The sequence below is a fragment of the Pseudorca crassidens genome, chromosome 17 (genome assembly GCF_039906515.1).
Source record: "Pseudorca crassidens isolate mPseCra1 chromosome 17, mPseCra1.hap1, whole genome shotgun sequence".
NCBI lineage: Eukaryota > Metazoa > Chordata > Mammalia > Artiodactyla > Delphinidae > Pseudorca > Pseudorca crassidens.
This window is the reverse complement of record NC_090312.1, coordinates 67,751,613-67,777,260: the sequence shown is the minus strand read 5'-3', so window position 1 is coordinate 67,777,260 and position 25,648 is coordinate 67,751,613. Positions and strand designations below refer to the sequence as shown.

Genomic DNA, 25,648 nt, shown 5'->3' with positions numbered 1-25,648 from the left:
ACATTTAGGTTGTTTTCATTTCTTGGCTATTGTAAACAGTGGGGTTATGAACACTGGGGTGCACGTATCTTTTTGAATTAGAGTTTTCTCTGGATATATGCCCAGGAGTGGGATTGCTGAATCATATGGTAACTCTATTTTTACTTTTTTAAGGAACCTCCATACTGTTTTCCATAGTGACTGTATCAATTTACATTCCCACCAACGGTGTAGGAGGATTCCCTTTTCTGCACACCCTCTCCAGCATTTTTACTGTTTGTGGACTTTTTAATGATGGCATTCTGACTGGTGTGGGGTGATACCTCATTGTAGTTTTGATTTGCATTTCTCTGGTAATTAGCGATGTTGAGCATCTTCTTTTATCAATTGTTTTCAATAATTTGTGTCATAGTTAAGAAATCTTTGCCAAATTCAAGATGTCAGATTTCCTCGTTTTCTTAAAGCAGTTTCACAGTTTTTACTCTTAATTTAGGTCTATGATTCATCTGGAGTTAATGTTTGTATATGGTATGAGGTGGGATTTTTCTTTTTTGCAAGTGGCTCTTCAAATGTTCTAGTACGACGTGTTGAATATTCTTTTCTTCTAAAAGTGCCCTGGAATCTCTGTTGAAAATCAACTGACCCTACCTTTGGACTCTTCCTTCTGTTCCATTGATGTGTATGTCTATATTTATGCCAATACTTTGCAATCAATTCACGTCAGCATCACCTGTTGTCTGGATTAAGCCTCTTGTTTTCTCTGCCAGTTTTGTGACCTTTCCAAACACACTCCAACCTGTGGCCAAGGTAATTTTTCTGAAGTGCAAATCTGTCAGTCACTAATGCCCATAAGATAAAATCAAAACTCTATAACCTGGTCTCTCATGTTCTAGCTCTAGTTTTATCTCTTATTTCTACCATTCCCTCATCCCAATTGAATGCTACAAACACTGTTCTCTCTCACCCTGGGTTTTTGCATTTGCTGTGTGCTTTATCTCATACGCCTGGCAAATACTCTCCACTTCCGCTGGAATTCTCTCCAGACTCCCTTAGTCAGCTTTGATTGCTCCTGGTTTTGTTTTTTTTTTTTAGTTAATTTTTATTGGAATATAGTTGATTTACAATGTAAATCATTTGTTTCTGCTGTACATATGTGTATATATATACATATATATTCTTTTAATAGATTCTTTTCCTGTATAGGTCGTTACAAAGTATTGAGTAGAGTTCCTGTGCTATACAGTAGGTTTTTTTTTTTTTTTTTTTTTGCGGTACGCAGGCCTCTCACTGCTGTGGCCTCTCCCGTTGCGGAGCACAGGCTCCGGACGCGCAGGCTCAGCGGCCATGGCTCACGGACCCAGCTGCTCTGCGGCATGTGGGATCTTCCCGGACCGGGGCACGAACCCGTGTCCCCTGCATCGGCAGGTGGACTCTCAACCACTGCGCCACCAGGGAAGCCCCCAGTAGGTTCTTATTAGTTATCTACTTTGTGATTGGTCCTGCTGTGATGCTCACTCAGCATTCTCTTATTACCCTATGACACCACTGTCCTTCCCTGCCAGATCATAAGCTCCTTGGGACCCAGGAGGCACTCAATATTTGAATGAGTATAAAGTTGAACAAGACAGGTTCTTGTTCTTGAGAAACTCCCAACACAGTGTGGCATGCAGAGCAGTCACTCCCTACCGCATACCTCCAATGCTTTCTAAGTCTGCTGTTTCTGTTTTTTTATCACGATGTCCTGTTTCCCAGATAGTCCTTGTGTACTGATCACTGTATTGAAATAAATCCCTTGGAGGAATAATTCGAGGTCTACGAAGAGAATAGCTTTCTCCAGAGAGGAGTTTCAGTTGCTTCTGATCACCTCCTGAGGACACGGCCGGTCACGGACCTCTTCTTAATCTAGGTCCACAGCCTGACATTCCCCAAACCACTCCAGGGTGCAAGTCTGAATCAGGGCTGTTTCCTCAAGTGACCTTTACTCTGGGAGTGGAATTCTACCGGGTTGTGGCTTTTAGTTTTTTTTTTTTGCTGGAGGACTAGCCCGGCCAGCTGGGCTCCCAGGAAACAGGGCCCGCCCTCTTTAAGTCAGTTTTGATGGGTAGGATGTTGGTATAGTGACTCAGACTCATTTGGGCCATACCCTGGGCTTTGTTTTCTGGGCAAACTTCCCTGTGATATCGCCCACACAATGGCTCAGTTTCCTAATTCTCTCCCAACTGACAAATGCCCTGAGAACAGAGGCATCTCTGAGTGCTAGGCTCATCTCTTTGTTTAGTGGAAACTTTGAAAAATCCATTTCAATCTTACCCTGACTCGTAAAGCCCTCTATCATTTGGCCTTTGGCTTCTGCTCCCCCAGTCTCTGAACCAGACACCTCATCCTCTGGGCTGACCTTCATACAAGTCTTGTCCTAGAGCTTTGAAAGTACTTTGTCACCTTTGTGCTTGCCTAGAACCCATCCACAAAGTTTGTATTTTTCAAGTCATGACAACAGTTTTTGCAAACAACGTGTTCCTCTAATTATCAGAAACTGCCACTTATCTGTACCCCTTCAGGATCGTCACTGTTGTATTATCTATTTCTTATCGCCCTTATCATAGGCCTTTGGAAGATATATGCTTTCTCTCATCTGCCATCCTTCTTGGTATAGGAGAGGTCATCACTAAGTATTTGCTTAATGTCCATTTTTAACCTTAGTGTCAGGTTTACCTTTATTGATCTCAGAGTCCCTTAGATATATTTAGTTTAAAACAATTATATTCTTAATTTGTGAATACATTCAAGCAATTTCCCTCAGAGATAAAGCATTTTATAAAAGAAAGCAAAACCTATTAAGGATGACAAATGACTTACTTTAAAGCAATTTTTTTCAAATTCTCTGGGACAGGAAGGGTAGGGTGTCTTGCTATAACATTTCACACAGATGGTGGTTTGGTTTAGATGTTATGTTTCAAAATTGCTAGTGCCTAAGTTTCTTGAAAAAGCTAGGATAGAAATACAAGCACAATCAGGTTAATTCAACTAACATTTATTAAAAGCTTATGTGGCAACTAAGACCCAACACACCCAAATAAATAAATAAATATTAAAAAAAAAAAAGCTTATGTACTGTGTGCCACATGCTGGATACACAAACACAACTGAGACATTATCCCAGTGTAAAGAGTTCCAGATAGAAGACTGGTAGGGGGTAAAGAGGGAAGGACAAAGACGGTAACTTTATAACTACATCTGAACTGGACCTTGCAGGTAGAAAAGCAGAAAATGAACACTCTAGGAACAGCGGAGAACATCAGCAAAGTACAGGTGGTCTTGTGGCACTGTTGCTTACGGAACAAGGTATGTGGAGGGCTGAAGAGCAGCCACGGAACATTGGGACCAGGCAGTGATGTCATAATGACAAGGGGACTGGAGAAAAGGGGAAGAAATTCCAGAGATGGTTTGAACGTAGGCTCAACAGGACGGAAAAATGTCTGAGAGGACTAGTAAATAGTGTTAGATTCTTCATTTTGATAACTAAGTTGGATAGGAATGCAATTAACTATAACAGAAAAAGACATATGAATGGCCAAGAAGCACATGAAAAGATGCTCAACATCACTAATTATCAGAGAAAGGCAGATCAGAACTACAACGAGGTATCACCTCACACCAGTCAGAATGGCCATCATCAAAAAATCTATAAATAATAAACGCTGGAGAGGGTGTGGAGAAAAGGGAACCCTCTTGCACTGTTGGTGGGAATGTAAATTGATACAGCCACTATGGAGAACAGTATGGAGGTTCCTTAAAAATCTAAAAACTGAACTACCATATAACCCAGCAATCCCACTACTGGGCATATACCCTGAGAAAACCATAATTCAGAAAGATACATGCACCCCAATGTTCACTGCAGCACTATTTACAATAGCCAGGTCATGGAAGCAACCCAAATGTCCATCAACAGAGGAATGGATAAAGAAGATGTGGCATATACACACACACACACACACACACACACACATATATACATACATACATACACACAATGGAATATTACTCAGCCATAAAAGGGAACGAAATTGGGTCATTTGTACAGACGTGGATGGACCTAGAGACTGTCATACAGAGTGAAGTAAGCCAGAAAGAGAAAAACAAATATCGTACATTAACGCATATATGTGGAATCTAGAAAAATGGTACGGATAAACCTATTTGCAAAGCAGAAATAGACACAGATGTAGAGAACAAACGTGTGGACACCAGCGGGGGAAGAGGGGGTGGGATGAATTGCGAGATTGGGATTGACATATATGCGCCGCTGGGTATGAAACAGATAACTAGTGGACCTGCTGTAATGGCATGGGGAACTCTACTCGGTGCTCTGTGGTGACCTGGGTGGGACGGGATATGTGTATACATATGGCTGGTTTACTTCGCTGTACAGCAGGAGCTAGCACAACACTGTAAAGCAACTATACCCCAATAAAAAAAAGTTAAAAAAACCCCACCATATGAAAGATAAAAGAGGGCTTCCCTGGTGGCGCAGTGGTTGAGAGTCCGCCTGCAGATGCAGGGGACACGGGTTCATGCCCCGGTCCGGGAAGATCCCACATGCCGCGGAGCGGCTGGGCCCGTGAGCCATGGCCGCTGAACCTGTGCGTCTGGAGCCTGTGCTCCGCATCGGGAGAGGCCACAACAGTGAGAGGCCCGCGTACCGCAAAAAAAAAAAAAAAAAAAAAAAAAAAGATAAAAGAAAGAGGCATTTGGGGGGCTGAGAGTGGAGATAAGAAATTTTTCACGTTAAGTTGCCTTTTCTGCAGGATATAGCCAACCACATTAGGGTCTTGCCTGATGATATATATCTACCCACATTAGGTCCTTGATCAACTATACGTATGAGAAGATATTCTCCACCTTACTTCCTTATTTCAGCTTTCCTTATTTGACCCTTTTATTCAGTTCATGTTTAATTTTGCCATGTGTTATGTTAGTATGTAAAGTACTGTGGAATATAGGGAGGGTTTCAACAAAACCACTTACCCACAGTAGCTTAAACCAGTGAAGAAAAGTTATACCTTCTGTCGGAGGTAGAAATTATTTTAAGGATTATAATGAAAGGAGAGAGTGCCATCAAAGTACAAAGAAAGATGAACCCCGCATCTATCTAACCAGCTACTAATCTAGTTGTTTAGGGCTTGCAGAAACAGCTTGTTGGGCTAAGAGAGCTTTACGGTAGTACAGCTGCCCCAGTGAGGAGTACAGCGCTCCTGGGTAAGTAGATCCCCTGTGAAAAGAAAACTTAGAATAGCAGGAGGACATACTGAATCTCTTCCTGCCAGGAATAACTGAGATGTGGAGATATGCCCTTCTGCTTACCTCCTTCTCTCTTCTCATAGCTTCAGGAGTCAGTCATTTATGTAAGCTAGTTGATCTGTTTGTATACTTGGGAAAAGCATGTCCTCATGAATCGTACAACTTGAAGCTCAGGAGCATCAGAGTCATGGTAACTCTGAGCAAGTGCTCCAGTCTCAATTCCATCTTTTCTGAAAATGCCCAGTCTTTTATCAGGACTCAGTTAAAGCATGAAGAACCACTAAAATACACTAGGTTACACTACTAAGCAAAGATCATCTTTAAATAAAAAACCAAGTGGCTTCAGTGACTATCTTCATTCTGTTGTATTCATTTTGGAAATGAACATGTTACTATTTCCATAATCCTTTCAAGATCACAGTCTTTTATAAAGAGGAACTATTATATAAATTTTCACATTATCATAAACTACAAAAAGGTTTAATATCTATCCAATTTAGCATTGAAGTCTACAGAAAAAGAAATCAATGACAACTGCTTTATTATTAAAAGTTACTGAATTCCATAAAGCACACAATGTAGTTTGTATTCAACTAACAAAAGTTCGATACATGTATTTAAAAATATATAATATATTTATCTGTCAACATTTATATTCTATTTAAAAAGCAGTAGCTTTACATATTGTACAACTTGATTTTATAAAATACGTACATCCGCCCTATGCAAATCTTCAAGCATGAGCTTCCATTCCTATTAATAAAATGCACAATCTATATTTCTGAATATTCAGAGAAAAATGGTACCAACTAAAAATAACATATCCATTATGACTTGAACATGCACCTAATTCTTGGCTACTAGATAACTGACCTAATAATCTATTCAAATAACTATGTTCCTGGAGCCTGACAATCAGTTTGCATTATGTAAACAATCTGTGATTAACTATGAAGAGACCTGCATTTCCAGGGTTATCTGACACAATCTACCAAGTTCTTTATTCGTCCTGTTTCAGGTTTTTAATTAGAGAGGCAAGATTATTCAGTAATTTGATGCGTCAGGAAATCTGACAAGTGAAGTCACATCTAACAAGCCACAGCCCAGTGAGTTTTGAAACCGTGCTTTTGCCTTTGAGAAAACAGCTGAGAATTACTGTGGGAGCAAACTTTTCTCAAAACCCTGATGGTGTACGTGCCAAGAAATAGAACAAGAACTATTTCTCCTTTCCCAATCAACTGCGCTCAACTTGCAAAACTCGAGTTCTTTAGGTTTGTGAAGACGTACTGTACTGGCTTCTATTCAGACATTCCTTCCACATATTCAAAATGGCTTCAGATATCACAGTTTTATTAACAACAAACTTTTCATAAGAAAGATATTCATGTAATAATTTTGGAGATTCATCCCCAACCATAGGTCCCAATGCTAACATTTGAGAATTAAAGTCACAATAAACACCTCAATTATCAGGACCATAGTCAGAACCAGAATTTCAACTTGAAGGACAGAGATCTGAGTTTGAAGTACATGTTTAGATTCCACGGGCCTCTAATGATAATTATGTATATAAACCTGTCTTTAATTTATGCTGAGAAAGTAAAAGTCTCCCACAAATTATTATTTTTAAAACATAGCTCCAAGTCTCAAAATGGTTTAGAAACTTAAATGGAAAAACACTTTCACCAAAATAAGTAATTGAATTCATTTGGGCAATAATTAGGCTTTGAGAGAGTCACATCCAAAAAGTAAATGAAATTCCCTCAATATCACTATTTAAGAACTAAGTTACAGCTAACAACAGCTTATTTATCAAGTAGTCAATTATTCAACAAATTTAGCCATCTACTGATGGACTAAGATTAGGTATCAGAAATTATTTTATTTGTAGGATAGAATCTTTTTATTAAAATTTTTTTCTGATATAATTTTAATAATCCTCCTTCTCTAGATTTCCTAACCTCAAGAAAGGGAAAGGGAGAGGAAAGGGAAGGAAGGAAAGAAGGGAGGGAAGAGGGGAGAAAATCTGAGAGGTCAGAGGGACACTGAAGACTGATCACTGGTATCTGTGAGGAGGCAGGAAGGAAGAAGAATAAAGGCGGAATAAAAATAAAGACTGTAAAGAGGATTAGGGCCAGGAGGTGCAGATGAAAAGATACCTTGTTCACAGATCTTAATCATGCAAAGGCATTAGCATAACAGAATAGTGCAGTAGCTGATTTTGATAACAATGAATCCTCAGAAAAGACTCATATGGTCAAGCCTCAGCTCTTTTTGAAAATAAACTTATGTACACAATCACAAATCTTAAGCATTCAGCTAAAATATGTACAAAAAACGAAATAAAAGTGAGATTGAGAAATGTAGGCAGCAGTAACCATAAAGGCTTAGAACTAGTGACACTGAATTCTTTATTTAAAAAAAATTTTTCTTAAACACACAGTACCTGCTCTTCTCTTCTATTTTTAGGAAGAAGCTTTAACAAGTTTTAAAATACCTCAATTCTCAAAAACAATAGGCTTTTTAAAAAATAAGAGTTGATTACCAGAAACAAGTAATATGTGGTTACATACCATTTTCATATCATTACTCATTTCAATTCATCTTTGATGCAATCTGGGAACAATTAAGCAGTCGCTAGATACCTGTTTTAGAATCTGAAGAAATGATTATCCACCACAGGAATCTAATGATATATATTTTTGCATATAGTTAAAATTTCTGAAGGGAAAAAGTAGTAAACTATTCTAGTTACTTTATACGAAATATTTATATACCTAGTCAAAACAATAAGTATTAAGATCTTTCTCCAGATGAACTCTATATAAAAGCTATTTTTAGCATTTTCTTCTGGGTTTTTAAAAAAAGCCTTATTTCCCTGCTAGCTAAAAAGGAGGAATTTGTACATTACAAGTAAGTCCTTTAGAGATGAATATTAAATTCCTTAAGAGAACAGCCATAAAATTTATTTTTAAAAATTTATCTTAAAAAACTGAAAACCGTTTCTCTCTTTAAAATCTATGGCATTAATTACCTACTTGACATAATTTTTTTCTTTTTCTTTTTTTTTTTTTGGAAAGGGCACCAAGTTCATGATCTAAACATGCAAAATAAGGAACTGAATGTACTACTGCCGTAACAGAATTTGGCAAACCAGAATGGCCTTAAAATAAATAAATAAATAAATAAAAAAGAAGAGAGTACGTATTGTCCTAAATCTGAAGGTATAATTCTGTAGACCTATGCAGCAGATAGTGCCTCATAGAGGGAATGCAGGGAAGAGGGAAGTACCATGTTCCTATGTACATTTTCTTAGTTATTCTGGCTGACATTCAACAACGCAATACAGAGAAATATTCTTTTTATTATTACAAAGCCGTTAATTGCCCTCTCTTGAGCAATGACTCAGGTAAACATCTTATGCTTTTAATAATGTAACTTATATTTAAAATTAACTTAATTAAATCTAAGTGCACAGGAGTTTTCAATGATTCCTAAATTCAAGGAAGTAACGCATAAGGTGTTACCAGATTGCGAATTTTGAATGGTCTATATTTCAGGATATTTCATCCTATCTTCTTCTCCTTAAACCATAAAATGTACCAAAATTATTTGGTTTTCCTTTGCTTTCCTCTGTGTCATTTTAATTTATTGTACGGTATCTCTATGTAGAGAGAGAGGTATGTTAAAATACTATTATTTGTATTAAAAAACTCAATTGAGGCTATATATGACCTATTAATCTATACGATAGCATTGTTAACCTTTGACCTGGTATATTAATTCCTTTGGTGAATAAATGTCACAGGTCATTTCTTTATAAAAGGATTTTAGTAAGAGGACCAGCAGTATGGAGAGAGACCCTCACCCCACCCCAGAGAATGATCAAGTGAATCAGTAGTTTAGAGCAGTTACGTAAAATATGAAAAATACATAATTTACAGCTGCAATTTTCATATTAAAAAGCAGTTAAAAACTAAGAGTAGTTCAAAGCATTCCAAAAAACATTTTTTTGTCTTGGTTAAATCGGCCAACTAATAAGACTGATAGAGACTACTGTGAGAATTTGTGTACATCTCTCGTCAAGAACAAAAATGCTTTTTAAGTTTAAACACTGGTAGTTGCTAACCAGCAGTATAAACGGTGTCCACAATTTGGTGGCTGGCCATAGTTTAAACTTTTTTTTCAAGTTATTTCTACAGCAGACATATTTTAGAAGTCTACCCACCCCTGAGTTCAACAATTATACTTTTAGAGTGTAAAATTATATGCCCTTAATTAACAACATGTACAAAGCTACAAAATGTCATCTATACAGAGATTAAAAACAATTTTTAAAATATTCTTTGCCAATTATTGATTGGATGGTTTTGCTGGGGTACATATTTCAAACCTTTTAGCCAACTGGCTTTCACTTTTAAGCCCAAATTGATCCATTATATTCACTGCAGGATATGTCAAAAAGAGTGCAACAATAGGCATTAGTAAAAATAACATTGTAGTAGAAACAGATTTTGCATATGTGAAAAGGTAATTTATAAAATACATTAATTGCTTTTTAAAAAGAGAACCTAGTTGCAGTATCTTTAACTTACATGGTACTGAGAGTTGGACCTTTCAAACAATTTTTTTTTTCTATAGAAAAATGTTATCTAGCTGTAAGCAGTCTTAAATAACAACAAAACAAAGCAAAACAAAACAAATCCCTCCAGAACAAAACTGTATGGTTGTGTGAAACAAATAAGCAAACATACCATTCTATAGTGTACTTCTGCCTAAATTTTAAAATAAAAATGTCCACACTCTTTTGTTAAAACATTAAGCCTCTGTCAAAAATGTATTTCTTATTTTAGGGTACAGGATTGAAGGACAAGATGATACTTACAAGTAAAGAAAATTTACAAGAAAAAACTTGACAAAAGTTTTTCAATTAAAGTACTGTAACATTCAAACTTGACTTAACATAACAAAAGAAACAAAACTGCAAACAAAAATGTTTATGGATTTTCCAAACACAAATAAATGAAATAGTGTCGAGGCAGCAGGGCTCATGCTGACGGCTAGCGGGAAGTAGCAGAGTGTCATCTGCTGGGGAAAACTGTTAACGTACAAACGACAAGCCCAACTCATGGACTGCAGCAGTTTACTCGTCACTGCCATTTTTCTTACTTCCAAAATAAAGCCCTGATTAAACCATTCATACCCTATATTACTCACACCTTTACTTCAGAGACTGAGGAACTATATACAACAAATGAATTCATTTTCACCATAGGGATAACATATTGTACCTCTCTGCCAATGTCACTTGAAAACTATCCATGTCAAAACAATTTGACAGCAGATATAAACAATTCAATAAATACGCAATGATCTTTCATTACAGTCCTTTAAAGACGCATGTTAATTCATGCTGTTAACCTTAGGTTCACAGTGCATAGAATCCAAATATAAGCAGTTGGGGTGACTTTCAAAGTAATGTTGGATCCCTCACTTTATTTATAATCCCACTCTAACTGATAATGATAAGTTCATTTCATAGGCCCTATCATGCATTAATCATTGGGTGGCAGGAGTTAATGAAAATTTTTCCTGTTACAACGTCCATTGCCGGCAATGAACGTCCCAAAACCGCCAAGGAAGTCATTGTTATTGCACAATACATGAGGACCTGGAACTTTTCCAAAAGCTTAAAAAAATAAAAATAAAAAATGGAATTATATTTGACATTTCCTGACACCTGCATTAATACTGTATGACTAATAAAAGCATGTCAGTTGCCTGGACTGAACCAGCGATCAACATGCGCCCAGAATGCACACGAGTAAAAATGCAGTAAAAGGAAGTAGTCTTCATTGCCTATAGGTCACTTCCAGTCAAAGGTTAAAGTTCAAAGACTGAATGATCAAAGTGCTCATTTTCTCAGTAGGACTATCTTCTGCTAGGAGGATGATAACAGTGGCATCAACAAGTATCATCTTTAAGAAAAGGAGAAAAAAGATAATTAAAATAGTCAAGCATGCATAAGTAAAATCTGCAAGTTAGTCTAATACAGAAATAATTTCAAGTAGCAAGAAGAACATGGTTTACATTTCTGACTTGTCTCCCCCAATCCCTGCAAATAAAAAAGTCCATTTTGTGTTCGAGTATAGAGTATATAGTGACAAGCAAATCAAGCTGTATTCTTTCAGGGAAATGGTAGTTTACACAAATCTTAAAATGATATTATCATCAGTATGTTAGTTCTATCTCAAATAATAAACTGATATATGTTAGCACATATTCATGATTTACCAATCATAAGAGAATTCTTTTACGGGCAACAATTTAAAACTGTAATGAGACAGGAAGTAAACTCCTGACCAACACTGTTATGCTACTTAACACAGAATAATACAAGTTACGTCACTGAAAGAAGGAACTTCACATATGAGCTACAATCTCTAAATCAATCAGTCGTAAATGTTATTAATTTCTCTTCAGAAAATAAATTTTTCAGCAAGTATACATATACACGCAAAGGAGGTCATTTAAAAAAAAACAATCCCACAGGTATAGTAACACCTTCTGATAGCCTCAACACATTTATGTAACACATATAAATTCTGGGGAGTTGATGACTTATTTTACAAAATTTACTTCACAAAACCTATTTGAAGGATTTTGAGGACTGGTTATTCTTCAGAAAGAATCTCTAGAAAGAAGTAAGACTAGTGGCAACTACCCAAAAGTTGTGAAAACTCTCAAGGAGAAAATTCTAAACAACTGGCCAAAATATTTTACACAAACCATCCCATGTTAGGATTGATATATTGCTAATAAAATTCTCATTCATAAAGACTCAATGAGAGCTAAAAAGCAGTAAATCTGATTTCTATGCTGGGCAAATTAGTGAAACATTCTATGATCCTATACGTTAAGGGTAATCTAAAGGGTGAAACAGACTAAATTTTAAAAATAAACTGTATCTAAATCATTAGAATCCTTTAAATAAATAAATAAATAAGAACATCTTTAAGAAGAGAACAAGTAGATAGTTTACAGCCTCTAACTGTCACATTAAAGTATCTCTTTCTTAAATGACTGTGGATCTTGGAATAAAGAGGATATATTTGTCATGGATCAGAATAAGCTTAAGAGTATGAGGAGGTTCCTTAAAACATCACTTCTCCAATACAGTATTTTGTAACACTAGGGTCTCTTGAAATTAATACTAAAACATTTAAATCTCTAAGCTAAAAGATGGCACTAAACTCTACCTAGTATAGTATGTCAAACTACTGGGGATGAAGTTTAGTAACGTACCACATAACAATGTTTACAATAAGAAAAGTGACAGATAAAATCCAACTTAAACATAAAGTTATCTAGCTAACTAGATAGCTTTTATCTCCAAAGACATATCGTCTATGATAGGTGGAACCATAAATGTATCTTTATCAGATTGTTAACTCTGAAAGTTTTTCAGTATAGTAGGCTGTTGTATGAATGTGCTACCAGACACCAAAATGATTAGGAGATCTATGAGAAGCCATTCTCCCAATCCCAACCCCCATCCCCATCTTGGGTCAGATGTTAAAAGAAGTTTAGGACTAACACGATACTACTTGCTTTGCTCTATCTTTGGAGAAATAAGCTTATTAAATAAGTTCTGAAGATGGATTTCAATTATTTCTGACAGCTGGACCCAAAGGGACTACAACATTACATATCCATGATGCCTATATGTAATAAGGAATCTATGAGTAAAAGTTCAGTATGAAGACAGGTTATGAGCCAAACCCATGTCTACCTTTTCTCTAAATAAGATGGGAATCACTAAGAAGCAAAACACTCGTTTGTTAACAGGAGGAACATAGTTTCCCAGCAATATGAAAAGGATTATTGGATACTAGGACTGGCTTCCAAAAAAAAAAGTTGGTAGAGTAAATCTATCTTGGATCAAGACAAATACAGGTCTATAAAAGGTGGTGAAAGAACACAATATGTTTAACCTCTTGGTTCAAGTATTTGTGGCAAAATTATGGCCTGAAAAAAAAAATCTCATAATAAACCACTTAAATTTTTTCTGGAACTACAGAAGAACCTACTAAAATTATACCCTCAAATATAATACATAAAATACCAGTTCCAAAGAAGTGACACCTACCATGGCTAACTTCACTGGGCTTCTGGGAAATGTGAATGAGAGAACTATATTGGAAGGTGGTCATTCAATTTTCCCCAAAGTATAAAAACCATCACATTCTATTGGAAACCATCTCCCTGGATATTCCCAGGGAAAGAAGACTAGAAGAAAAGGAACATAGTAAGAGGTCAGTAGATAGGGATGCTACCTCCAAGAAACACAAAAATAAATCTTTACAGTTAAGTTTGTGTCTCAACAGTTTGGGAATTAAAAGTTTTCTTTCGATAAACTGATTCAAGAAAGATTACACAGTAGACAATAGAGTTGTTATCCCGCAGGAAACAAAGGGCAAAGACTTAGACTAGAGTGAAAGTCTGGACTCAGGAATTTAGAAAGTGGTTTTGTAACCCTAAAAGGTAGTACAAATAAAAAGGTTCAAAACTAACATAGGTAAACCTATGGACAGTTATTAGGCAGGGAGAAAAGGAGTTGGTTAATACTAGTCTGAGACAATTTTGGGTTCCTATCTCCTCATTTTCCTACAAGGAAATGTTCCAGCTGAATGGAACCAGAATGCAGTGTATAGTTTTATAAAAAATATTGCTCTACTCCTCCCCAAATTACCATCTCATCAGTCTACTGGACATAGTATTGAAACATTATGCCAATTTAGTTCTTATAAGCCTAGTTTTTCTGCAGCCCATACTCAGCAGCCGTCTTAAACTATATTGTTCAATTATCTATCACCTTAAGGAAACTGCTTCAGGAACCACAGATCTGTACTCCCAACTGTGAAAAGCAACCATTTATGAAACTAAGTCATATACGTTTAATATTGATCCCAGGAAACTGATGGGTATCATGAATGGACTCTAGCTGGCTATCTCACTGAAGTATTCTTGTGATCTCATAAAAAGATACTTTTCACCTTTTTAAAGAACAATTATGTGTTTTACGATACAGAACTCTGAAGTTCAAGCATTAATTTGTGCACTGAACTGGGTACAGATCTGTTTTCTAAGGAAGATTCTATACCTGGATCATTGGTGAATTCTTCAGCCTTTTGTATGCTGAGATGAGCTGTCTTATTCAAATACCTATTTTGGTTAGGCCTCTTGACTTTAACCCTATTCTCAGCTCAACTGATTTTCAAAGCATATGGACCCCCACCTTAATCAGCAACACAGAATATCTGCATTCCAGTGCAGGAATGACCTTAATTCCTTAGTGAACAGAAACTATAAGAGAGCTCTGGACAACAGGTTGATAGTCAACTTCAAGTAATTAACAACAAGGACTATGTATTCACATACCAATGACTTTTTACACTTTAACAAGTTATTGCGTTCTAGAGAAGAATCTCAAAAGAAATGCAATATACGGTGTGGTGTGTACAAAGACAGTAACAGTGGGGTAGCATGGCTGGCCTAATTTTCAAGGTATACTAATAATGTGGAAGATCACAAATTTATGCTCAGAGAGGCTTTCTTTCAAGAATCCAGCAGTGGTATCTGGCAGCTCAATTTTGGTGTGTCAGCTGAGTCTTTCTCTTCTAAAACCAGATCAACTCAATTTCAGATTTGTTGTTCTTCATTAATAATGCCTCCATCCTACATCCTGGAAGCCCCCTCTGAGGTACACAGATGTCACTCACTATCTGAACCAAAACCTCTCTTGCCTCTTTGATTACACCTGACAAACACTCTGACCCATGCTGACCCAAGTATGTCCGTCAGCACCACACAGAGGGGCTGTGGAGCTTGACATGAGGCCTACAATTCTGCTTGGTTTCTAGAAACTGAAATGTTAAGTGTTTCAGTGAGTTCTTCCAACTCCAAGCAAGTCTTTGTTCAGTCTCTGATCTTTTTGTTTAGCATTGCAGGTCACATCAGGACGCTACTCTGATCTTGTAATCCTTTCAGAATTAGATGATGGTAAGAAAATAACCAGAGTCTGTATTTCTTGGTAACTGGCATTAGTTATAAGGAGAACATAATCAATGAAGATCTTCTGGAACTAAAGGAGCTAAGCAGAAAAACATAAGCTGAAACTTCAAAAGTTCCAAAACAAAGCTAATGTGCTTCTGCTTAAATGAGTATGATTACCTTTTTTGGTAAGATTTTCCAAATTCAACTATAACACCAAGGTGGGCTATTTTTGATATTGTTTATAACTGTTATTGTGAAATGTATAAAGGAGAAGACAATATACACTACACAGCTGCAATGCTTTAGCTTTGTAAAGGTAAAGGAAGAGTCCCTGTACCCAGCCATCTGTATGACAGAGCGGGTGCTCCATCATCTCAAAGTATAACGAACACTAACTACCCTTCTTTGATTTCGTATGACACTCACTCATGGAGCAAAACCTTCCATTTAAGGGAGAATGCAGGAGAGGAATGATTCGGGCATATAGGATTCAACCAGGAGCCAAAAACACAGTGAGATAAGAACGGTCACTGTAAGGCAATGAACTGAGGAGGTTTTAAACAGGATTATCTGTAAACAAAAAAAATTTATCTGTACCTGGGACAGGAAACTAGAAAAGGATAGTCATGATTCAGTTGAATTACAATCAGGTGCCTTTTTAAAACGGCTAATTTGTATTGAGGGGGATACTTTTAATCTGTTTACTGGGAAAATGAATTCCTATACAAACCCTGTACTATTTTACATTATGTAAGAGGTTAGTTTGAAAAGCCTCTTTTCTTAGTACTTCTTGGCTAACTTGGGAGATGATCCACCTTTAAACTGTTAAAAGACTTCTACTTTAGTTATAAAAGTATGGCTTTCACAAGCAATAGATAAAAGCCATTAACTATGAAAAATAACTTCTACTATGAAGTATATTTTATTTTAAAGAATTTTTATATTTCCAGTTTTACTATGCAAGTTTTCTTATTCAAAAGCAGGCAATAAGGGACTTCCCTGGTGGTCCAGTGGTTAAAAATCCACCTTCCAATGCAGGGGACGCAGGTTTGATCTCTGGTTGGGGAACTAAGATCCCACATGCCGTGGGGCAACTAAGCCCACACACCACAAATGGAGAGAAGCCCACGTGATGCAATGAAGATCCCGCGCGCCGAAACTAAGACCCGACATAGCCAAAAATAAAAATAAATAAGTAAATAAATATTTTTTAAAAAAAGCAAGCAGTAAGAAATTCTGGAAGTATTCTTAAGTAAAGGCCTTCTGATAAGTCTTTTTGACTACACAAGGCAGCATTAGAGGGCTTAAGAGATGATTATCTTTTCGAAATTTCCCTACGGAAATTTCCCTAAGGAAGGGAAAAATGGGAATATACTAACAATGGGGTGGGATAGAGTGGCAAAGAGAACTGTACTTTCAAAATATACATATTTTAGGGGCTTCCCTGGTGGCGCAGTGGTTGAGGGTCTGCCTGCCAATGCAGGGGACGTGGGTTCGAGCCCTGGTCTGGGAGGATCCCACATGCCGCAGAGCAACTAGGCCCGTGAGCCACAACTACTGAGCCTGTGCGTCTGGAGCCTGTGCTCCACAACAAGAGAGGCTGCGATAGTGAGAGGCCCGTGCACCATGACGAAGGGTGGCCCCCGCTTGCCACAACTAGAGAAAGCCCTCGCACAGAAACGAAGACCCAACACAGCCATAAATAAATAAATTTAAAAAGAATAACAAGCCAAGCCAAGCTGTAGGATGTTATTAAAAAAAAATACATATTTAAAAAATTCCATCACTCTAAGACAATTTCTTCTCAAGTTTAACAAAAAGACTTAAAAGTGGTTTAAAAACACTGTGGAAAAGACAATTGGGGAATTTTTCTATTATTAGTGAGGTTGGGTCTGAAATAGAATGACTACTATCTTGGCAACTTTGACATTTTAAAAAATGTTTGATTTAGTTGTATCTGTCAACATTCTTGCTTGACTAATCTTAATTTTTGATGAATTTAAGAACTTATTATGCAAAGGTAAAGGGGACTGTGACACTCAAGGAATGTTTTTTCTTTTTGAAAAGGTTCTTTGTAAAGGCACAGAGCGAAGAGACAGCTTAGTATTTAGTCCTAAAAGGCAAGACGATGTGCAAGAATGAGAAGCCAGAAATGTAAACTGAAGGAAATGGCCAATTAATTCAAGTAGGATCTTGTTTAGTTTTAGTGGACCTTCAGTATTCAGAAAAAATTCCCATGGGAAACCTGTCCTTTTATATTTAAGAATCCCTGAAACAGTAGTTATCAAGTGACCAGCTATATCAGAATTATTGGGGATATCTTAAAAAGTGAAACAAAACCAGCATTCTGGTACAGTAATAAAGTTGATCAGATTCCTTAAAGGAGGGAGTAATCAACAAGGCTTTGGTGAAAGAGTTCCCAAGAAGAGTGGAAGGAGTCCTTCCAGGCAAATAGCACACATGGAAACAACAGAGGATAAGGAATAGAGTGCCCATCATAAATAACGCTCCGTGGAACATTTCATGCATCAAACAATTTTGTATTAAAGATGATTTTCCAAGGATGGATTCTCAGAAGTTTAGTAACTGAGACAAAAGGTTCAGTCTTGAACTTCAAGCTTGTTAAATATCGCTGAACTGCTAAATACTGCTGAACTGCTGTTTCCTTAAAGGATTACACTAACTTGCTATACCACCAGCAAATATGAAAACAGTTTTTTGTCTTTTGTTTTGTTTTGTTTTTTGCCATGGGGCATGCAGAGATCTTAGTTCCCTGACCAGAGGTCAAACCCGTGTCCCCTGCAGTAGAAGCACGGAACCTTAACCACTGGACCACGGGGGATGTCCCCTGAAAACACTGTTTTAGTCTACCCTTTATTCTCCTCCTCCAACACTGCATTCATTTTATAAAACTCTGCCAATTCAATAAGTTTCAGAATATTAAATCTGTCATTATTTTACTGTGTTGAACTTTTTTGCCCACGTTTGTAATTAATTTATTCTTAAGCAACTATTATAAATGGTCTTTATTTTTAATCAAGCTACGTCTTTCACAATTTTATTTTTTTAACTTTATATCGACTGTGAGTTGAGGTTTTTCCGTGCTTTTTTTCTTTTAATTTATTTATTTTATTTATTTAGTTTTGGCTGCGTTGGGTCTTTGTTGCTGCACGCAGGCTTTCTCTAGTTGCAGCGAGCAGGGACTACTCTTTGTTGCGGTGCGCGGGCTTCTCACTGTGGTGGCTTCTCTTGTTCCAGAACACGGGGTCTAGCCGTGAGGGCTTCAGTAGTTTTGGCACACAGGCTCTAGAGCACAGGCTCAGTAGTTGTGGTGCATGGGCTTAGCTGCTCCACGGCATGTGGGATCTTCCAGACCAGGGCTTGAACCCATATCCCCTGCAATGGCAGGCGGATTCTTAACCACTGTGCCACCAGGGAAGCCCTCCATGCTTTTATATGAGATTTAAATTTTCATATATCTAAATGTTTAATTTGTGATTCCTTTTAAGTTCAGAAATTCTTTCTTCCTTCCTCCAGAGTTGATACCTAACTTTTTAAAACATACTTTTTCTATTGTTGTATTTTTTAAATGCTTATTAATTCAATCCAAAGAAATATTTTCTATATGAGGTTAAAAGGATTACTTACTACTAAATAATTTTTCCCCTTCTCATTTATTTGTGACACACTATTTATCACATATTCAAATCTAACATACAGAAAGGCCTAGAAAAGAGTAATTCTAATTAATTAATTTATTCGTTTATTTTTGGCTGCATTGGGTCTTTGTTGCTGCGCATAGGCTTCCTCTACTTGTGGCGAGCAAGGGCTACTCTTTGAGGCGGTGCGCGGGCTTCTCACTGAGGTGGCTTCTCTTGTTGCGGACCATGGGCTCTAGGCACGCTGGCTTCAGTAGTTGTGGCATGTGGGCTCAGTAGTTGTGGCTCGCGGGCTCTAGAGCGCAGGCTCAGTAGTTGTGGCATGTGGGCTTCACTGCTCTGCGGCATGTGGGATCTTCCCGGACCAGGGCCTGAACCCATGTCTCCTGCGTTGGCAAGTGGATTCTTAACCACTGCGCCACCAGGGAAGCCCGAAAAGAGTAATTCTATTTCAATGTCTATTCTTGCATTATTATCTTTTGGTGTTTGGTAGACATATCCTCCTTCATTATCCTTTAATTCAAAATTCAAACTGCTCTTCTCATCTTTCTTCCAAACCTTAAAAGCACCCACTCTATCATTCTACTGAATTACATTGAACCAATAATTTGTAAAGAATATACATTTTTATAATACTTTAAAAATAATTTTTATAAATAATTTTATGGTTTCTCATGAATGTAAACCTTCTGTTCCTAATTTCAAATACCTCTTTGAGGAAGCAGTAGTCAGCTTAGAAAAGATGCTAGCAGCCTTCAATTATTAAGCTACCATTACCCAACAGAAACAATAGAAATTAAATTATTAAACATAATGCATTCATAAAGCTACAATCAGTAGAACCTCAAATGTTTTCAGGAATAACTATTAGAATAGGAAGAGCTTTCTTTAAGTTAACGGGCCATCTCTAACAATGTGATCCTCCACCCTAACAACAGTACCATAACTAAATGAGTACACAAGGCGTCATAACTTCTATATCAAGTAACAGGTTTCCCAATAGGCTAGTTCTGATTTGACTTAATATTATTAAGGACTTCTGTTCTGCAATACAATGGTAGAGCAGAATGTTAAAGCGATTTTAGATTTTACTTGTATGATGGCCATGATTTTATGTGCCCCATTAAAAATCTAGTCTAACTTATCCATAAAATATCTTAAACTGTTTTAAAGATTCATCTCCATATTACAAAAGTACAACATCAGTTATATAATCTCTCTTTTTCCCAAGCAAGCATATATATAATCTTTCAAATCAAAATACTGAGAAGTTATCATTCTAAAATAAAACTGCTTACCATGATACCACCATTTTGTTTTCTTTGGATTCTTGTTACATGTTCGAACATAAAAAGAATTATCTGGTGGTCGTCTCTGAAACCAAAAAGAATTTAAATAGATAAGAAGTTGTAAAACAGGAAAACATGAGGGGGAGATAGTTTTAATAAAAGCTCTAGCAAAAATATTACAGAATGCATAAGAAACAAAATAAATGCAGATGTCATAACTGAAAAAATAATATATTCCAGGCAATGTAACCTCTTGACACTGAACTTGTTAAAAAAAAAAAAAAAGGTGTGCATATGTGGTTTGGGTTAGGTTCCAATGGGATTACTAGACAATGACTATCAACCTAAAGTGGCAGCATTATGTTGTAAAGAATTTTGGTTTCATTTATCTTATCTCCCTAGAAATAATTTAATAATTACTTTTGTGAGCTAATCAAAACTCTACCTAACTAGGTTTGTCTGAGAAACCCTAGCAACTTACAATCCTCCACAAGGGATTATTGTTTTCCTGTAAACAAGTATCATCAAGGAGAGACCAAAGGATTCGGTTTCCAAAATGTATGTAAGAGGCAAAGGGGGGAAAAGACACATTAGCATTTCTGCAATACATACGCCCTGACTAGAACAATGTTAGAAGCATACGGCAGCTCTGCAAGGAGTTACATCAGAAATAGCTGTAACTACAACTAACAACACTGAAGACAGGTTATGAAAGAATTTTCTTGAAAACTGTTGGATGTTGATCAGACACAAGAAATATGTGCCTCTCTACAAAGATTTGGAAACATGTCAAATTTGTATTAACGCCACTGAGGGCAGGTTAGTAGATAATATGATAGGTCCAACCAAATAGCAATGGTGAACAGGACTACCTAGGTAGCAGGAAGGAAAACTGACAGTCCACTTGGCACTTCCTTAAATTCATGTACATAACTATGATCTAACTCTTATGAGATAATAATAACAGTCATTTAACAGAAAGGAAGAGAAGAACATAAGACACTAAACAACTATACCAAGATTACCCTGTTTATACAGTTAGAGAAAATTCCTGAAAAATTATCATGAAATTATATGTCTACTTTAAAGAATAGATGATCTGCTATTGTTTGTCCTGTAAAGTCATAACCTGTGTTCATGTGGAATAAACTGCTACTACTGTAACAAACAATAAACTCATCTATTTATCAGAACCCAATCTTCAAAAAACAAGTTTCTTTTTGTGAAAAAAGAAACTGGAACGAAAGAGTTATGACTAAAAAATGCCTACAGTTAAATTAAAATTTGTATTCAGGGAGTTGACTACTCTCTGAATACAACGGAAAGTGAAACTCACGGAACCATGTCCACCACAGAATAAAATTCACCTGTTTTAATAGAACAGCTTTCGGCGAATATTTAAAAGACTTTTTAAAGCCTATTTGGTGCTAGATTCCCCTCAGTGCCAAAACACGTTTCCTCCTCTTCTTAGTAATCTAGTACTTAGCACAGTAACAACAGCACATAGCAGGTACTTAATAATGTCTGAATTTTATCATTTTCCACAAAACTAATGCTGCCAGAATTCTGACTTCTAGATTATCGTTTTGGTTGAATAAATTATAATTACATTTATATTATATAATATAGTTTATCAATAATTTAAATGGAATGATTAGTCTTATACCAACTACGCAAGAAACACTAACAGCAGACAACTAGAATGTGAGGGGAAAGATGAGGGTTAGAAAAGGATGAAGGAGTTAGAGAACGTAATAATTTTCTAGCTTTTAACAGGAAATCATTACCCTTTAAATGTAAACAAAGCTAGTAATCAAAAGGCACATGTAAGGGCTATGCGCAGACACCACTCGTGTTAATCTTAACTTCTCTTATTAAACCCTAGAGTTACTGCCTCATCTTTCTATAGACATTAAGAGAAGCCCCTTGATTGGAAACTGCTCTGTGCCACACCTGCAGGTTCAGAGCCTGTATGTGCGGTGGAGGTGGAGATAGGGAGAGGAGAAAACATGGAAGCAATAAATGAATGAAACTTGTTTCCAAGCCTTTGGGATTAACAAAAGCACAAGTGTGGCCTAAAATGCAGCTCAGAAAAGCTAACAGGGAGGAAACTCAAGTTAACAGGTGATACTAACGTTAGATAACATGTACTCTATTTCATCTATTCTAAGATGTACATTTTTTTCTTAATATTCCTAAATGGGGATACATGTCTTTCAACTAATGGTGTATCACAGTTTAACTGCCAGAAGTTTCATTCTTCCTCTTGTACATAACATTGCATATTAAGGGCTCTTACGCTACAGTTAAAAAATACATATACAATTTAACCCATTATTTCCCATTCTTATTTGAACAAAAAAATTTTCTTTTAAACCTAACACCAAGAAACCTCTTATGGAACTAACACTCCAAGAAACTTACTTTGCAAACAAGTGGCTTAGAGTGTTTCAAAATCTAGATAACCTACCATTTAAAAATGAAATACTATCTAAATGTTTTCTAAATATTAATTTAATAAAAATGACAGTTGAATTTGGAGAAGAAAAAAAACCTGCTAAAATAAATGAATAACCCCACAGCTCCCTAATCTCTAAGGTAAATTCGGTTTTTCCTTTAAAGAGAATACAAAAGGAAACCCCCATGGAGAAGAGATGCTTTAAAACCTCTCAAGCAGGAATGACAAGAGGGCCAGAAACACAGAGGATTTAGATACTTTAAAAGGGTATTCTAAATTTAACTCACATGGTTTTTCTTTCTGGTCTTTTCCTCCCTTTCTCCATCAGACACAGAATCTGTAGATTAGTAAAGGAGAATAAGAGGAAAAGTCCTGAAAATTCTACTGGTAATCTAGTCCTCCTTCAACCTAGGCTTTATGATAGGAGAGCTCTGGTTCCTGGGAAATCCCCTAAAAGAGACTGATAGGGTGGAAGCCAGCAGAGGGGAGAAGGGAGCCATAATGCTTATTCCTGGGTCTTTCCACTGTGAAATCTAGAAACAATAATTTCTTGTACACTTTTGCCCTGTGCATGCTTACAGAAATAAAATTCAGATTATTTAAGAACATCTGCAGAAATTTCCTGTTTAAGAAATATGAAACAATGTCTGACTTCTATTATCAAATTATTTGCCAATCTATTACTAAAACGTTCCCTATAACTTCATAATAGAAAGCATTAAGTCTCTTCTTCAAATAAATTATATATTAAAATAGCTTCTCTACCCAAACTAAAAGAAGAACTATACCTGGAATAATTCTGAAAAGTCCTACCTTTTCTTTGCAGCTGGAAAGCATGCTAATAATGCTAAGACAAACTGATTGGACTGAGAGCGCTGGGGACCAGTCTTCTGTTAGAATGGATAAACAGATATGACCATTGCTATAAACATGAGGATGAACAGGAATATTTTCACCAGTAAACATGACCTAAGAAAGAACAAAATTCCATTAATACTCAAATATTCTATGTTACCGAAAAATAAAATATTCTCCAGGTTAAGTTAATATTTTAAAAACCAAATTAAAAACAAATAAAATCAATGCCAGGAACAAGATAAACAACTGCTTTATTCTTATCAATTCAATAAGTACTGGTTTCACTACTATGAATGACCATGTAGTAGGAAAAGAATCCAGATTACCTATTTTATATTTCAGATATTTTTCACAAATTCCTTTTAAAATTTTCTAAATTACCATGTATTTTTAGACTAGTGAAAGACAACTATATTTACAAGAATGGTTTTTCAAACTACTCATTGTTCTCTACATACACAAATCAAATACACTAAAATTTCAAACGAAAGTATTCAACTTTAGGACAATATGAATTACATGCCATAGGAACACCACTTCCACCTATAACAATGTTATTACCCAAGGTGTTATATGCAAAAGGAAATGACTGCTACATCTTCCACCTCCTCTAAATTCACACTTGCATTATGATGGGCACAAACTGCCACTTACTAATCAGCAAATATCTATGTGCTTATAGATGAAAAAACAAAGCTTGAATGAATCTCCCAATTACTTGCTGTTTTGTCTCTGCCTTTTCTTTTACTCAGTTCTTCTACGTTTTCCCCTTTCTCCATGTTGCCTCAGCACTGATTTGAAAGGTAGTATTTCCTTCCTTTGCCCTAATAATTCAATGTCTCAATAATACTGTTTCTTAAACATATCTACCTAAGCATCTGAATAGGCAGGAGAGTAAATTCATACATCCTGAGGAATCTGTACGCATAGCCCATAATAGGTCAAAGTAAAAGTCTCATATTTAAGAATGCTTAGATATATGTTAGTTCATAATAAATTATTTATTTTGATATAAAAATTAATCTGTCAATCTTTTAAGTGAATTTTATACTGCAGTATAATATATAATTTTTATTGTTGCTTAGGAGTAATTCCTATTTCCTGATCTGGCCCTTAAAAAAAAAGAAAATCACCTGGAGAGCTGGTTAAAAATACAAATTCAAGAGCCCCACTTTCCCAGATTCTGATTCACTAGGTATGATGGCATTTTTATAAAACTCATCAAATATAAACCAATAGTTCCCAAACTAGGCTTACAGTAAGTATATCTCAGCCCTGCAAATTACCTCATACTCAGATATAGCGGAATCTTAGTAAGGAGAAACCCTACCTTAAGTGATGACAAACTGATGAAATATATTGCTCTAGGACTAAGCCCTCTTTTTTCCTTTATAGAGCAGAAGACAGCCAGTGAAATAAGGGTGGCCAGAATAAGGTATGCCATATTTTAATATGTGATATGCTATGGGAAATTACCATAAGCTAGGTTTCGCTTTTATTTTTAAATTTCTACCTACATATCTGGTTTTATTACAATTTTACAAATATTTACATTAACAAAGCACTCTTTCATAGAAGTAGGAGTTCTCAAATATACTGCTAACATATGGGCCTCATTTCCTTGGCTGAAGCTAATATAAGACAGGAAGAGCAATTTTTTCTCAAAGGAATGACTTCATATACTTGTGTTTCTTTCTTTCTTTTTTTTTTCTTTAAATTTTGGTGATCCACCCTCCATTTCCATGAAAAGAGAGCTAAAGTAAAGTTGAAAATTAAAAGTAAAGTCTTAAAACAAGAGATATCAAGTGATTTGTCCTGCCCAATTGTAGAAGACCCCCTGAAAGACTTGGGCACAGCTCTGTTTGAAGTACCATTTATCTCAATTATATCTATCAGAATTAGTGCCTTTTTCAAAAAGTGCTGCTCTGCAAAGGGAAATGACTGCTTAAAGCTCTTGCAGCTCCATGAGTCCATCCACAATTATTTTAAAATTAATTTTTTAATAAATGTGAACTACAGTTTATTATATTATATGCATTTGATATTCC

At 36.2% G+C, this 25,648-nt stretch overlaps 1 protein-coding gene across 4 annotated transcripts in view; it reads right to left on the bottom strand.

The window, feature by feature from the left end:
- Window positions 1–5,804: 5,804 nt before the first annotated feature.
- The window catches only part of UBE2W (ubiquitin conjugating enzyme E2 W), a 76,147-nt gene continuing 56,303 nt past the window's right edge, over window positions 5,805–25,648 (bottom strand). For 2 of the 4 annotated variants that reach the window (XM_067712041.1, XM_067712043.1), the window contains exons 4-6: window positions 23,556–23,711; window positions 20,294–20,369; window positions 16,535–19,408 (exon numbers count right to left, since the gene is read on the bottom strand). In XM_067712041.1, coding sequence (XP_067568142.1) covers window positions 19,194–19,408; window positions 20,294–20,369; window positions 23,556–23,711 — 447 coding nt within the window. In that variant the 3' untranslated portion in view covers window positions 16,535–19,193. Of the gene's footprint in view, window positions 11,259–16,534; window positions 19,409–20,293; window positions 20,370–23,029; window positions 23,080–23,555; window positions 23,712–25,648 lie in introns of those variants that run through there. The other 2 variants (XM_067712042.1, XM_067712044.1) reach the window with 2 other exon arrangements.